The 14,075-nt window shown below is 40.0% G+C and overlaps 1 protein-coding gene across 1 annotated transcript in view; it reads right to left on the minus strand.

The window, feature by feature from the left end:
* Positions 1 to 8,638: 8,638 nt before the first annotated feature.
* Positions 8,639 to 14,075, minus strand: part of LOC121497723 (phosphate carrier protein, mitochondrial-like) — a 36,735-nt gene continuing 31,298 nt past the window's right edge. The window contains exon 2 of the mRNA XM_041767462.1: positions 8,639 to 9,489. Within this exon, the coding sequence (XP_041623396.1) occupies positions 8,835 to 9,489 (655 nt within the window). The 3' untranslated portion in view covers positions 8,639 to 8,834. The remainder of the gene's footprint in view (positions 9,490 to 14,075) is intronic.

Genomic DNA, 14,075 nt, shown 5'->3' on the forward strand with positions numbered 1-14,075 from the left:
GCACTCTTCTTCCCCTAGCATATAGCAAACACACAATCATGGCCACTGCTGATGTCTCTTAGCCCGGATTCAAACCATGAGTCATCTCCAGGACTGTCCCCGTTCCCACGGAACACAGGAGTTGAATTGGAAACTCTTACAAAGATAGCATGGAACTAAGTCCTTGGCTCTGAAACATTAGACTAGTTTTTGGAAGTGGCTTAAAGGAAAGAAGCAAATGACTTTCATTCTAAACTTCTATTTTTTATATGTCTTTGGGTGGGGTGTATGGCAAAAACTCAATTAATGGGCATTGTCAAACGGAGTAGAACTCCCACTCTGGTCAGGTCACACAAATGGAGAGCACAAGTGCTGAATGTGTGATCCCTCAGATAGGTTGCTTTGCCTGGGTATTTGAAGGCTACTCAAGAAATTTCAATAAAAGTAAATTGCTTGCTCTAAAAATGGAAGTGTTCGATTTTTAATGTTATGAAAGAAACAATTGAATGACTCAGAGCCTTCAGTTTTAGGATGATTAAGAAACCCAAAATTGTTAAGAAACACTAGCCTTTAAATGAAGCAGAATCCTCTGAGCAAGTTAAAATCTTTGTTGCTTGTGCTCCCAGGGCCCCAAGAAAACAGAATGAAAATAATTAAAGCACAGTTATTGCAACTTTGGCAGCACTCATGATTTTGGAGATGATCTTCAGCTTCAGAGAGCTCAGAACGCTTCAGTTATGCACTGGTTTAATTAAATAGAATATTAAGTCAAAATGTGTCACTTTGGAGGGGCTACTGTTTCCTAGGGGTGTATTTAGTGAACAGAGTTTTTAGTAATTAGAATGAGATTTTCCTTCTGGCTGTAAGAAGTGTCTTTTCTCAGCCAGACGATGATGCAAGTTCCTACTATCAGAAAAGGAGAGTATAGTAACATACTATGCTAAAATGGAAGAATCAGCATGAATTTAGGGTTTAAAAAAGACACATTTTCTAGCACTGACACTATTAACTCTGCTTCCACTGCAACAGCAACAGCAGCACATTTACTCATCACAACTTTTGGTCCCTTATTACTATTCTCTACCCATAGGACAAAGGACTCGTGCAGGGTGCCTACTTCCACATCTTGAGACAAGAAAAATTGGGATGATTTTAGAACATCACATCTTGCCAAAAAGCAAGAATGCTTCTAAGGATTCCAGAAACAGAGGGGAAAGGGCACGGCAATGTGCTTGAATGGTCTCCTGCTGTAAAATAGAGCTTCAGTGAACAAGAAATGTTATTGGGAATATAATTAGGACAAGTTGGATCTATGAAAGGTCATGAATTTACAATACCCCAAAAGAAATATTGACATAAATCATACAAAAGATAATCGTAGTACATAAACAGGTAGAAGAGGATATGGTTTATTTGTATCGATTTTAATAAATGAAAGCGTGTGTTTCATTTCATTAAACTTATGAATATTTATAAAGTATGGATATATACTTGCTTCTATGTGAGTGAAAACAGGGACGCCTGGGTGGCTCAGCGGTTGAGTGTCTGCCTTTGGCTTAGGTCATCATCCTGGAGTCCTGGGATCAAGTCCCACATTTGACTTCCCGCAGGGAGACTGCTTGTGCCTCTGCCTGTGTCTCTGCCTCTCTGTGTCTCTCATGAATAAATAAATAAAATATTCAAAAAACGAAAATCAAACAGCAAAAAAAAAAAAAAAAAAAAAAAAAAACCTCAGTGAATACAAGCAACTGTGAAAAGTCCCAGAAATTGTGGAGCCTGTACAAAGGACAGGAAGGATTACTCATTTATAGCAGTCACAGTAAAAACGGGGAAGAAAGCGGTTTAACGTCGAATCATTACAGGTAGTCATACATAAGATGGAAAAAAAGTTCAACTTTTTTTAGTGATAAATGAGCCAAATGTCCTAAAGGAAAGGTAACTATGCCTCTAGGTATCTAAGCCTCTTGATGGTCCTAACTAGTTATAATGAAATACTAAAAAGGAATAAATATGGTTTTAATAATAGTACCAGACGAGTGGATATATCATCACAGAAAAACATGTTACTTAATACTAGCCAAGCAGGACTTTATTTATTTATTTTTTTATCATAGTCACACAGAGAGAGAGAAAGAGGCAGGCTCCATGCACGGGGAGCCTGACGTGGGATGGGATTCGATCCCGGGTTTCCAGGATCGCGCCCTGGGCCAAAGGCAGGCGCCAAACCGCTGCGCCACCCCAGGATCCCAAGCAGGACTTTAAAAGTAAACCATTTTGAGTTTATCTTTGTGTATGGTGAAAGAGAGTGGTCCAGTTTCATTCTTCTGCATGTGGATGTCCAATTTTCCCAGCACCATTTATTGAAGAGACTGTCTTTCTTCCAGTGGATAGTCTTTCCTCCTTTATCGAATATTAGATGACCGTACATTTCAGGGTCCACTTCTGGGTTCTTTATTCTGTTCCATTGATCTATGTGTCTGTTTTTGTGCCAGTACCACAAAAGACATGAAGAGAAATCTCACAGAGGAAGACATAGACATGGCCAACATGCACATGACAAAATGCTCTGCATCACTTGCCATCAGGGAAATACAAATCAAAACCACAATGAGATACCACCTCACACCAGTGAGAATGGGGAACATTAACAAGGCAGGAAACCACAAATGTTGGAGAGAGGATGTGGAGAAAGGGAACCCTCTTACACTGTTGGTGGGAATGTGAACTGGTACAGCCACTCTGGAAAACTGGGTGGAGGTTCCTCAAAGAGTTAAAAATAGACCTGCCCTACAACCCAGCAATTGCACTGTTGGGGATTTACCTCAAAGATTCGGATGCAATGAAACGTCGGGACACTTGCACCCCGATGTTTCTATCAGCAATGTCCACAATAGCCAAACTGTGGAAGGAGCCTCGGTGTCCATCGAAAGATGAATGGATAAGGAAGATGTGGTTTATGTATACAATGGAATATTCCTCAGCCATTAGAAATGACAGATACCCACCATTTGCTTCAACGTGGATGGAACTGGAGGGTATTATGCTGTGAAATAAGTCAATTGGAGAAGGACAAACAGTGTATGTTCTCATTCATTTGGGGAATATGAATAATAGTGAAAGGGAATATAAAGGATGGGAAAAGAAATGTTGGGAAATATCAGGAAGGGAGACAGAACATGAAGACTCCTAACTCTGGGAAATGAACTAGGGGTGGTGGAAGGGGAGGAGGGCGGGGGGTGGGGGTGAATGGGTGACGGGCACTGAGGGGGGCACTTGACGGGATGAGCACTGGGTGTTTTTCTGTATGTTGGTAAATTGAACACCAATAAAAATTAATTAAAAAAAATAAAATAAAAAATAAATAAATAAAAAAGTAAACCATTTTGAAGAAAGATACCGAGTTGTAAAACAAAACAAAACAAAACAAAACAACTAAATAAAACACATGCTAAAAATGATCTTGGAAAGTTTTACTAGCAAGTGGAGCTGATAAATGGATCTAGACTGTCAGCAAGAACCTCTGCCCTGTTGCCCGAGGGCTCAGGTGTGACTCACATCAAGTCCCACGCTCAGACCAAGAATTAATTGACAAGCCCCATCTTACAAATGGTCTGGCCTGGGGAATACTCCTTTGGGTCTGCGAAGATCACTGCAAAATCCTAGGAAAGTGTCCAAATAACGAAATAAAAAACCCTAGAAGGATATTGAAATAAAAAATAGCTATAACCTGAAAACAGTATGAAACCAAGTAAAGGGAAAAAAATGAAGAAATAAGATAGGGCCATTTGTTGATGTCTCAGAAATAATTTCAGTGTGATAATATATTTTATAATTGTGTGTATGTTTCATCAACTGTTTGAAGGATTCAAATGTTTTTTTAAATCAGCATTAGTAATACATACACCCATAATTATAGTTTAAAATGTTTAAAAGAATTAATTAAACTGATTTTTTAAACAGATTTCTTTATTTATTTTAGAAAGAGGGAGAGAGAGAGAGAGAGAGAGAGAGAGAATGAACAAGGGGAAGGCCCAAGGTAGAGGAAAAGAGAATCTCAAGCACACTCCATGCTGAGCAAGGAGCCTGATGCGGGGCTCCATCTCATAACCCTGAGATCCCGACCTGAGCCAAAACCAAGAGCTGGACATTTACCTGACTGTGCCACCCAGGCACCCCATTTTTAACTGCTCAAAAATTTTAGTTTTCAGTGATACTTAATTAGATATATAAGTTTTTAACAATCTGAGCATTAAAGTTTAAATAGTTATGAGTATTCCTTCCATGTCCCAAAGCTCCTGGGCATTAAAGAATATAAACATAATGAGAGGGACATGTGGCAGGAGTCACTTAGACTGATGACAATGCTCAGTGGGCAATGGGATGGGGAAGAGGACAGGAGGTCTTCCTTGTGCCACATTTATTACTTCAACTGGGCTCATGGGTGAAGAGGTGTTTACAACATTATACTCCATACATTCTTCTGTGCTGAAATATTTCATAAAAAACAAATTTGCAATTGTACTTGAAGGAAGAGAAACTCTCCCTGATAAGAAAGATGGTCTTAATCCAAAATGAATGACTAGACTGATTCAAATTACACTGAAAAATGTTCACACCTTGTAATCCTAACTCCAAAGGCAGAATTTTACAAGTTCAAAGCTATTTTAAGATATTGTAATAGCTATGTATGGTGACAGATGGTAGCTCCACCTGTGGTGAACCCAGCATAATGTATAAACTTGTCAAGTCACTATGTTGAACACCTGAAACTAATGAAACTGTGTCAACCAGATGCCAAAAAAAAAAAAAAAAAAAAAGCCATTTTAACAACTGGCCAAGTTGGATAACTACACTGCAATTAGCTATATCATTTGGTTCTAATGGCATTAACCATTACATATACGTTAACCTATTACACATCTTAGATTTTCATGAGTTTGTTTAATATAATTTCCAGAAATTAAGTCACAGTCCTCTGCAGACTCTCTGTGCTTCAAAAACTATATGTATCTGTGGGAAAACATTTGCTGTGCTAACAATGTTTCATTTGCTGGATTAAACAAGCAAGTTACCAATAAGTCATTTTTAACTTTTAAAATTCCAGTATTGTTAATGTCCAGTGTTCTATTAGTTTCAGGTGTACAATATAGTGATTCAACAGTTCTACATATCACCCATTGCTCACATCATGCTAAATGTACTCTTAATTTCTGTTGTCTATTTCACCTGTCCCTCCTGCTCCCCTGTGACAACCACCAGTTTGTGCTCTATAGTGAAGAGTCTGGTTCTTTGTTTGTCTCCCTTTTTCTTTACGCATTTGTTTTGTTTTGTAAATACCACTATAGTATTTGTCTTTCTCTGACTGACTTAATTTCACTTAGCATTATACTGTCTAGACCCATCCATGTTGTTGTAAATGGCAAGATTTCATTCTTTTTTTATGGCTGAGTAATACTCTATACACCTATTGTTGGACACCTGGATTGCCTTCATACCTTAGCTATTGTTAACAATGCTACAATAAGCACAGAGTTGCTTATATCTTTTCAAATTAGTGCTTTTGCTTTCTTTGGGGAAATACCCAGTAGTGGAATTGCTGGATCCTATGGTAACTCTATTTTTAATTTTCTGAGGATCCTTCATACTGTTTTCCACAATGAATGCACTCACTTCCATTCCTACCAATAGTGCACAGTCCACATCCTCGCTGACACTTCTTGTTTCCTGTGTTTTTTATTCGGACCATTCTGACAGGTGTGAGGTGCTATCTCATTGTGGTTTTGACTCGCATTTCCCTGATGATATAAGTTGTTTTTATATTAATTTTGGGATGCAATAGCCATCATGGAAAACAAAAATACAGCTACTTCACAGCAATAACCTATTAGTGCAATATAATAGATTAACTTTACAAGAGAAGAAAAATATGAAAAATGTAGATCTAGTGACATTCCATACCTCTGAAATGGGCCAAAGCTATCATTTCATAGGCTCGAAATTGTGGTCCACCTGGGTCACTGAGTGGACTATTGTCAGCACCAGGAGTTTTGTTACTAAGAGCCACTTAAAATGGGTTCTTCTATAGCAGCCTTCAGAGGGAAGCTCTGTCTAGAAGGCATTGGTGGGGCTTATGTCTGAAAGCACAGAGTCGGAGTCTTTCTTTACTTAAAAAAAATAAGACTTTATAGAGTTGATATTTAGAGGGCACCTAGGTGACTCATTTGGTTAAATGGACAACTCTTGATTTTGGCTTAGGTCATGATCTCAGGGTCATGGGATGAAGCCTCGCATCTGCGCTCAGCAGGTAGTGTGCCTGAAGATTCTTTCTCTCCCTCTCAGTCTGCCCCTCCCCACCCTGCTCCCAGGCTTGTGCTCTCTCTATTTCTCTCTCTTTAAAATAAATACATATTTCTTTAAATTGTTGCTATTTGGTTTAGCATGGATTTCTTTGCATTAATTTTGATTTTTAAAATAGTGCACTAAAATGTATTATTATTTATTTGATTACTGAGTTTTTGTGAATCTCCCTCCATTTATGCCTGAGACAAGTGCCTCACTTTCTCACTCTGGTCTCAGCACTGGTTGCATTTGCTCTTTCTACAATTTGCATCATTATCCAAAGGGGAATCCTGGGAATATTCCTAGATCCCTCATTCTGAACCACCTCTCACATCTAAACAATTTTCAAACTTCATAGATTCTACTCTCCCTCTCTCTCATTGCTCTTCTGTTCTGCATTCCCACAGTCCTGTTTTGTGTCTCCTCTCTTCCCTCCAAGATGACTGCAAAAGCATCTTAACTAGTCTATCCTAACTAGCCTACCTGTGTTCCTCCGAATCATTGCCAGTAATATCTTTCTAGAAGGCAAATCTGTTCACATCACTCTCCTGCTTCAAAGAGGGACGCATGGGTAGCTCAGCAGTTGGGCATCTGCCTTTGGCTCAGGATGTGATCCTGGGGACCGGGATCAAGTCCCACATCAGGCTCCTTTCGGATACCCTGCTTCTCCCTCTTCCTGTGTCTCTACCTCTCTCTGTCTGTCTCTCATGAATAAATAAATAATCTTTTTTTTTTTAAATTAAGCCTTCAAAGATTTCCTCCAGCTTTCAGAACACCCTGAGCTCATTTGCAGACCTTCATAGACTGGCCCCTGCCTTGTTCTGCGGCTCATTTCCTGCCCTAGACTACAAACACTCCCCATGCATCGTGCTGCTGCATGTCACCTGGCATACTGTTTGTACATACTACTCCTTGTCTCTGGAATGCCCTTACCAACTCTTTATCCAGCTGACTTCCTATGTTTTGAAACTCACCTGAAGAATATTTCCTCTGTGCCTGGGTGGCTTAGTCAGGTAAGTGTCTGCCTGTGGCTCAGGCCATGATCCTGAGGTCCTGGGATTGAGCCCTGCATGGGGCTCCCTGCTCAGTGGGAAGCCTGCTTCTCCCTCTCCCTCTGCCTCTGCTGTTCCCCCTGCTTGTGCTCTCTTTCTCTTGCTCACTCTCTCTCACTCAAATAAATAAATAAAATCTTAAAAAAAGAGAGTATTTCCTCTGGAAAGAATTGCTGCCAACGTCATTGAATTTATTTACCTAGTTTCTGCATTTCCAAAGTACTTCATATGTCCATTTACCATGGACATTTACCATTTACCATGTCTTTTATCATTCACTGATGTACTTGCTGTACATCAATTCATTGATGTACTTGCTGTAATTAGACTGTTAGGTCCTTATGAACAGAAATCATGACTTTTTATCTTTGTTTCCCATCTACTAGCAGAGTGCTGGGTACTCAGTAAATATCTGTTTGAATGAGTAAAAGAATGATATAAAAGACATAATAATGTATGGTATACAGTAGTTACTCAAAGTATTGGTCTTCCTTTTTTTTTTTTTTTTTTTGTGCTCAACTACCCTAATAATAAGTTTAGAGTTATCATTCTCAATTACCAGATACTTTTCAAGAACTGACACTTAAGTAAAGAATCTCAAGGCATTTGTTGATGCTATCACAATGGGTTGAAGGCTTTGTTTGAAGGTATTCAACTTAACTGAACAAACTGGGTAATGCAGTGTGCTGGTGCCTGCAAGCTAAAGGTTGGATAAAAAATTATTGCAGATTTCAGAGTTTTCAATCAAATATAACCAAGTATGACAAATACTCACTTTATGCTACTATAAAGCATACTGCAGCAAAGTACCACAGGGTGCCATCCAGAAACTATGGGAGTCATATAACCTGTACTTGTAGAATCAGCGGAGTGAGATGCTGGGGGAGAGCACACCACACGGAGGGCACAGACATGCAGACGGGAAGCCACCGAACATTTGGAAGCAGAAAGCAGGCCTAATGGGGGTACATATAAGAGTGGAGGGAGCAAAACCTACAAAAGTGGTTGGGAATATATTGCAGAGGGTCTGGGGTCTGAGGGTTGTTTTTTTTTTTTTTTTTTTTTTTTTCCAGAGTCCACTTTATTCAGTGGTGTAGCATTTACACAGGTCAAGGGAGGCAGGCAATGGGCCATGGCTAAATAGACCCCCTCTCCAGGGTTTCTGCTTGAGAGGAATGAGGACTGGTTGGTTCAGGACGGTGCAAGCCACCCCTTCTCCTCCCCCAGGAGAGGCCCCCTCCCTCCCACAGAGCTACAGCAGCCTGGGCTTTTTTTTTTTTTTTTTCATTAATAGTTGGGTTTATTTCACCAGTGTGTTTGAAACTCTTGCCTTAGGCAAGAATACTACAGTAATTATACCAGGAATAGACAATTTCCTACACTGTCAAATATATAAAAGTTCCTCTTGCACTTTTCTCAACACTGATCAACAAGCAGATTCAGTCCACATTTGCTTTGATCAATCTACTGAGTTAACCCAAGCTTCTTCTTCAGAGACTCTGGCATTTCAGGTGGAGGTGGGCGAGGGAGCCTGAAGTAGACCTTCACAGAGTCATAGGTGAACCACCGTAGTGCAGTCAGAGTGCCAATCATGATGATACGGGCAAAGAGTCCCTTCCATACACCTTTAAATCCGAGTCTCTGAAGGACTTGAGAAGCACTGCTACCTTTCTCTTTATTCAACACGGATACCACAGAATCAGCAGGATGAGAAACAATTGCACAGAAGACTCCGGCTATATAACCTGCTACAAATGTTACAACCAGTTGCTCTGCCTTTGAACATTCACTTCCGGGCTTGGGAACCACAAACTTATATAATGCTTCAACAGTACGTTCAAAGCAGGCAAATTTCATCATGGTGTATGGTATCTGTCTCATCCAGAGAGGAGCAACCCCCTTGTAGAATGCTTTTAAGCCTTCTTCCTTATACATTTTGGGAGCTGCATCCCTCAAGGTGTTGGCATAACCTGGTTGGGTTTGAATTCTAACCTTAGCAGCTTCCATAGGAGCCAGGGCAATGTCAGCAAATAATTCAGCACTGGCAGAGGCAGCCAAATATAGTGATGTGCGCCAGAGATAGGCATTCTCCTCTCCATGTGAGGAATCTGTGCTCGACCTAAGGCAACAAAAGACCACAGAAGGTTTTTGAGCAAGGGAGTGTGATAACCAGAGATTTCCCTAAGACAGGTTGCTCTGGTGGTAGTACTATCATGGATGTTTACTATCTAAAAGGGGTCAAGCCATTGCAAATTACTTCAAAAAAAAATCTTACAAATACACTGAAAACTGTTCCTCTCATCGAAAGACTAAGTTAATGTGAGAGCTCACACTTTTTTTAAAAAAGGAACTGTATACTATACTAAAAGCTTTTAAATTTAGGAATATTTCTTGAACATATGAGTTTTCTTGAGTTAGAAGGAAAGGTTGATGGAAAACTGTTGCCTCTTGTCTACTGAGCTGGTGACTTTCCATTCCTCCTACCCAGGAACAGTCTGGGGTCTCGAGGCCTTACCAGTCATCCACCTAAATCCAACAGTCAACACAGAAACTGGATAGAATTTGCCTCTCCTTTTCCGCTTCTACCAAGACCCTAAATGTGGCAATCTCTGTGAAGAGATATGAAGGTGAATCCATTCCTAGAACCCAGAGTCACCGTTTCTGTAGAGCATGATGTGTTCAAAGTAAAGCACCAGTGGTGTGCACAAACTATTTGAAAATACGTGCATGTGGGCTTCACCTTAGGAAAATCTGATGTAGAAATCTGTTTGTAGAAATCTGAAGACATAGTTAAATAAGGATGTGATTCTTCAACCTTGTTTACCTTTGCATTTAAGACAATTAGATAAATATATAGCTTTTCGAGAACAAATGAGAATGAAAAACTTGGTTTTTCTGTACTTCAGCTGTCTTAAAAATCTCAGGTTACAAAGGATCAGGTGACACAAGGATAAGGAGACACAACAGTAAAAGGAAGAGAGAAAACTGGTCAGCAGCTTTTGAATTATTATTACTCCCAGGAAAAGAACTTCTGGAGCAACAGAGAAGCAGTGTTCAATGATTCTCAAACACCGCTGTAAGTTAGAATCATGAAGAAGCTCTGTGAGGGGCACTTGGCCGGCTCAGTCAGTAGAGGGTGTGACTCTTGATCTCAACGTTGTGGGTTCGGGTCCCATATTGGGTATAAAGATTGTTTAAAAATAAAATCTTAAAAGAAAGAAGTTCTGATGAAGATTCCTAACTCTGGGAAGTGAACTGGGGGTGGTGAAAGGGGAGGAGGGCGAGGGATGGGGGTGACTGGGTGGCAGGCACTGAGGGGTCACTTGACGGGATGAGCACTGGGTGTTGTTCTGTATGTTGGCAAATTGAACACCAATAAAAAATAAATTTATTATTTTAAAAAAAGTTCTGTAAAAAGTGAGTATTCCTGGGCCCCATCTCTGGAGATTGTTTCCATAGATCTTGTGGAGTGGAGGAGAGGAACCAGTTATCTGCATTAAACACACGCACGTTGTTTTGATACCAACATAGTATGGGAACTGCTAAAAAAACAAAAAACAAAAAAACACTCATCTCCATGTTTCCCAAATCTCTAAGCACACAGCTGTCTTTTTATATTTGTCTTATTAAAAATATTTGTCTTTTTATATTTGTAGTATTTTCTAATGGGAGTGCTTGCTTCAAACCCTTTATGATTAGAGTAAAATTCTTCCAGATGGTTGAAACTCCAAAATCTTCACATTCTTTCCAATTTTATAATGTAATGGGCTGACATAGGCTCATGGAAAATTAAGAGAATAGAAATGAAAATGGAAATAGAAATGCCATTAGGAAGATGTGTCAGTCTAGATGCACTGATCAGCAGATGCCAAGATGGGATGAAATGTGTGAGGTTTTTATTAGGGAAAATGATGTTGTACGGGAAAGTGGGGAGGGGGCTGAGGAAATCTTGGGATCACTCACTGACCAGAGACACAAATCTGACCCTAAGCGAAGAAGAGAGAGAATGTTTCAACGAGGCATCTTACACCACTATATAGTGCAAGGAAGCTTCTACAGAGCTGTCAAGGAGTTCTCAAGGCAAAATAGACCTAAGTTTTTTTAAAAGGATTTAGATTTTATTTATAGATTCTTCCTGCCTGTGTGATACACAAAATCTTCCTAGACAAAGACCTTGAGAAGTTAGTGGCTTTGAAGTTAATTATATTTCCTAAAGAAATTTTCCAATTAGGGATCCCTGGGTGGCACAGCGGTTTGGCGCCTGCCTTTGGCCCGGGGTGCGATCCTGGAGACCGGGGATCGAATCCCACGTCGGGCTCCCTGCATGGAGCCTGCTTCTCCCTCTGCCTGTGTCTCTGCCTCTCTGTCTCTCTCTGTGTGACTATCATGAATAAATAAATAAAATCTTAAAAAAATAATAAAAAAAGAAATTTTCCAATTAACACTGAGATCTTGCAGTATTTTTTTTAATTAATAATTAAAACCTCACCCCTGGAGAAGGGAGAATTATCATCATTCCATTAGAGATGCTATGCCATTCATTCATTACATTAACAGAGCAAACAGAGCTCCTTAAATACACAGTGTTGTGATGTTAAGCGCTTTCCACTCTTCTGGCTATCTAATATCTAGATATTCCTGGATATGTCACGGTCTTTGATTCTCAGATAAATCGAATAAAGACAGGTAGCATCAATAACAATAATTACTGGTAGCAGTTCCACGGAGTAGATCTGTCTTGTTTCAGTTGTTCCATGAGCACCCAGCAACATACTAGGATCTGCCTAAACACTGCCATTTTATAGCTTCTTTTCCTTATATGTCCTCTATTTATCCTCACTGACATGGTGCTTAATGTTTCAGTGTGACGTTTCCAAAGCACTCTATAAAGTGGCTAAATATAACTTGTGTCTAAGAGGAAGGCTTCCCCATAGTAGTCTCTACAAGCAGCCCCCACTTTGTGGTTCCCACGTGCATGAATTTCAGTTACCATGGTTTAGGAAAGTAACACCAGTTCTCCAGCAACATAATTCAAATTGCAGTTACCGTACTTTACAGTGTGGAGCAATTGCATGCAGTGACTACTACCAGGTGTTCAGTCCACAGATCTCTATGCACGTAGCAGATGTGTGATACAACTGTTGGTCATGACACCACTTTGTTCCGAGTCTATCAGTTATCGGTCCTCGCACATCTGTTGTTCAGTTCTTGCACAAACAGCAAAGCATGGAGTTGTGTAATCTTTTCGTCTCCCAGCAATCAAACTCATATGTCATTTTACAAAAATGGGCAACAGAGGGGTGCCCGGGTGGCTCAGTCAGTAAGACCACCGACTCTTGATTTCACCTCAGGGTGGTGATCTCAGGGTCATGAGACTGAGGCCTGTGTGGGGCTCCACCCTCAGAGGAGAGTCTGCTTGAGATTCTCTCCCTCTCCCTCTGCCCTCTCCCTCCCAGCACACTTAGCACTCTTTATCTCTGTGTCTCAAATAAATAAATAAATCCTTTAAAAAAATGAGTACTAGAAGGAATTGGCCAACAAAGACGAACGTGTAACAAAAAAGCAGTAAGTGATAAAGCTAAAAGTGAAACTTGGATCGAGCACATGAGTTACAGAAGAAGAACTAGCAGCAGGAATGGTGACTGTGTTCTCACGGATGCCTCCAGAGATACAGCCAGAGGACTTCAGTGAAGACAACTAAATGGGGAAAGAGGTCGCGATGAAAAAGATAAAGAGGTCCCAGAGGAAGTGAGGCTAGCAAAAAATTCACAGTAAAGGAATTCACGGAGGCGCTACACCACATTAAAAGCACAAAGCATAAAATGTTGCATATTGATTCTAGCTTAGGGATGTGGCAGTTCACCCAGGCTTGCAAGTTCATGACAAGAAGGCAAACACTATCCAAATTATTCTTGATAAATTTTCATAAAGAAATAAAACACTTTAATCTTTAATGTTTCTCATGTGCTAAATGTTAGTTTTACTATTCTTAAATTTTTGTATATTTATTTATTTTTTAAGCAGGCTCTATGCCCAGTGTGGGGCTTGGCCTCACAACCCTGAGATAGAGAGTTGCAGGTTCTACCCACTGAGCCAGCCAGTGCCCCAGTTGTACTGTTTTTTTGTTTGTTTGTTTGCTATACACATTTTTTTGAAGATTTTATTTATTTATTTGACAGAGAGAGAGCACCAGCAGAGGGAAAGGCAGAGGGAGACAGAGAAGCCGACTCCCCACTGAGCAGGGAGCCCTATGTGTGAGGCTCTATCAGAGGACTCTGGGATGATGACTTGAGCCAAAGGCAGAGTTTAATCAACTGAGCCACCCAGGCACCCCCACCTTACCCCACCATACATTTAAAGTGTCAAAATATCAAGTAACAAAAATCACAGAATCTTGTATTCCATTAACGGTTTTCTCTAGTACTAAAACACACTACTTCATTCTATCAATTGCAAACTGTTATTTATTAAGTTTTTATTCAAAGAAGCAACTGTTTAAAAATGTTTCTTGAGAGCAAAATACATCACAAACCACGTTTGACAGAAACCACAACTGTTTATAGACCCTCAGAAAAGTCACACTTGAATATGTTTACCACACGCACCATTGTAAGAGTTACTGCATTATACCAAATTTCCGACTGCTTTTTCCCTAGTAAAGTTTAACATTTATGTTGAATACCGCAAATCTGATGCAACCAGGAA

The sequence above is a fragment of the Vulpes lagopus genome, chromosome 8 (genome assembly GCF_018345385.1).
Source record: "Vulpes lagopus strain Blue_001 chromosome 8, ASM1834538v1, whole genome shotgun sequence".
NCBI classification, from domain to species: Eukaryota; Metazoa; Chordata; class Mammalia; order Carnivora; family Canidae; genus Vulpes; species Vulpes lagopus.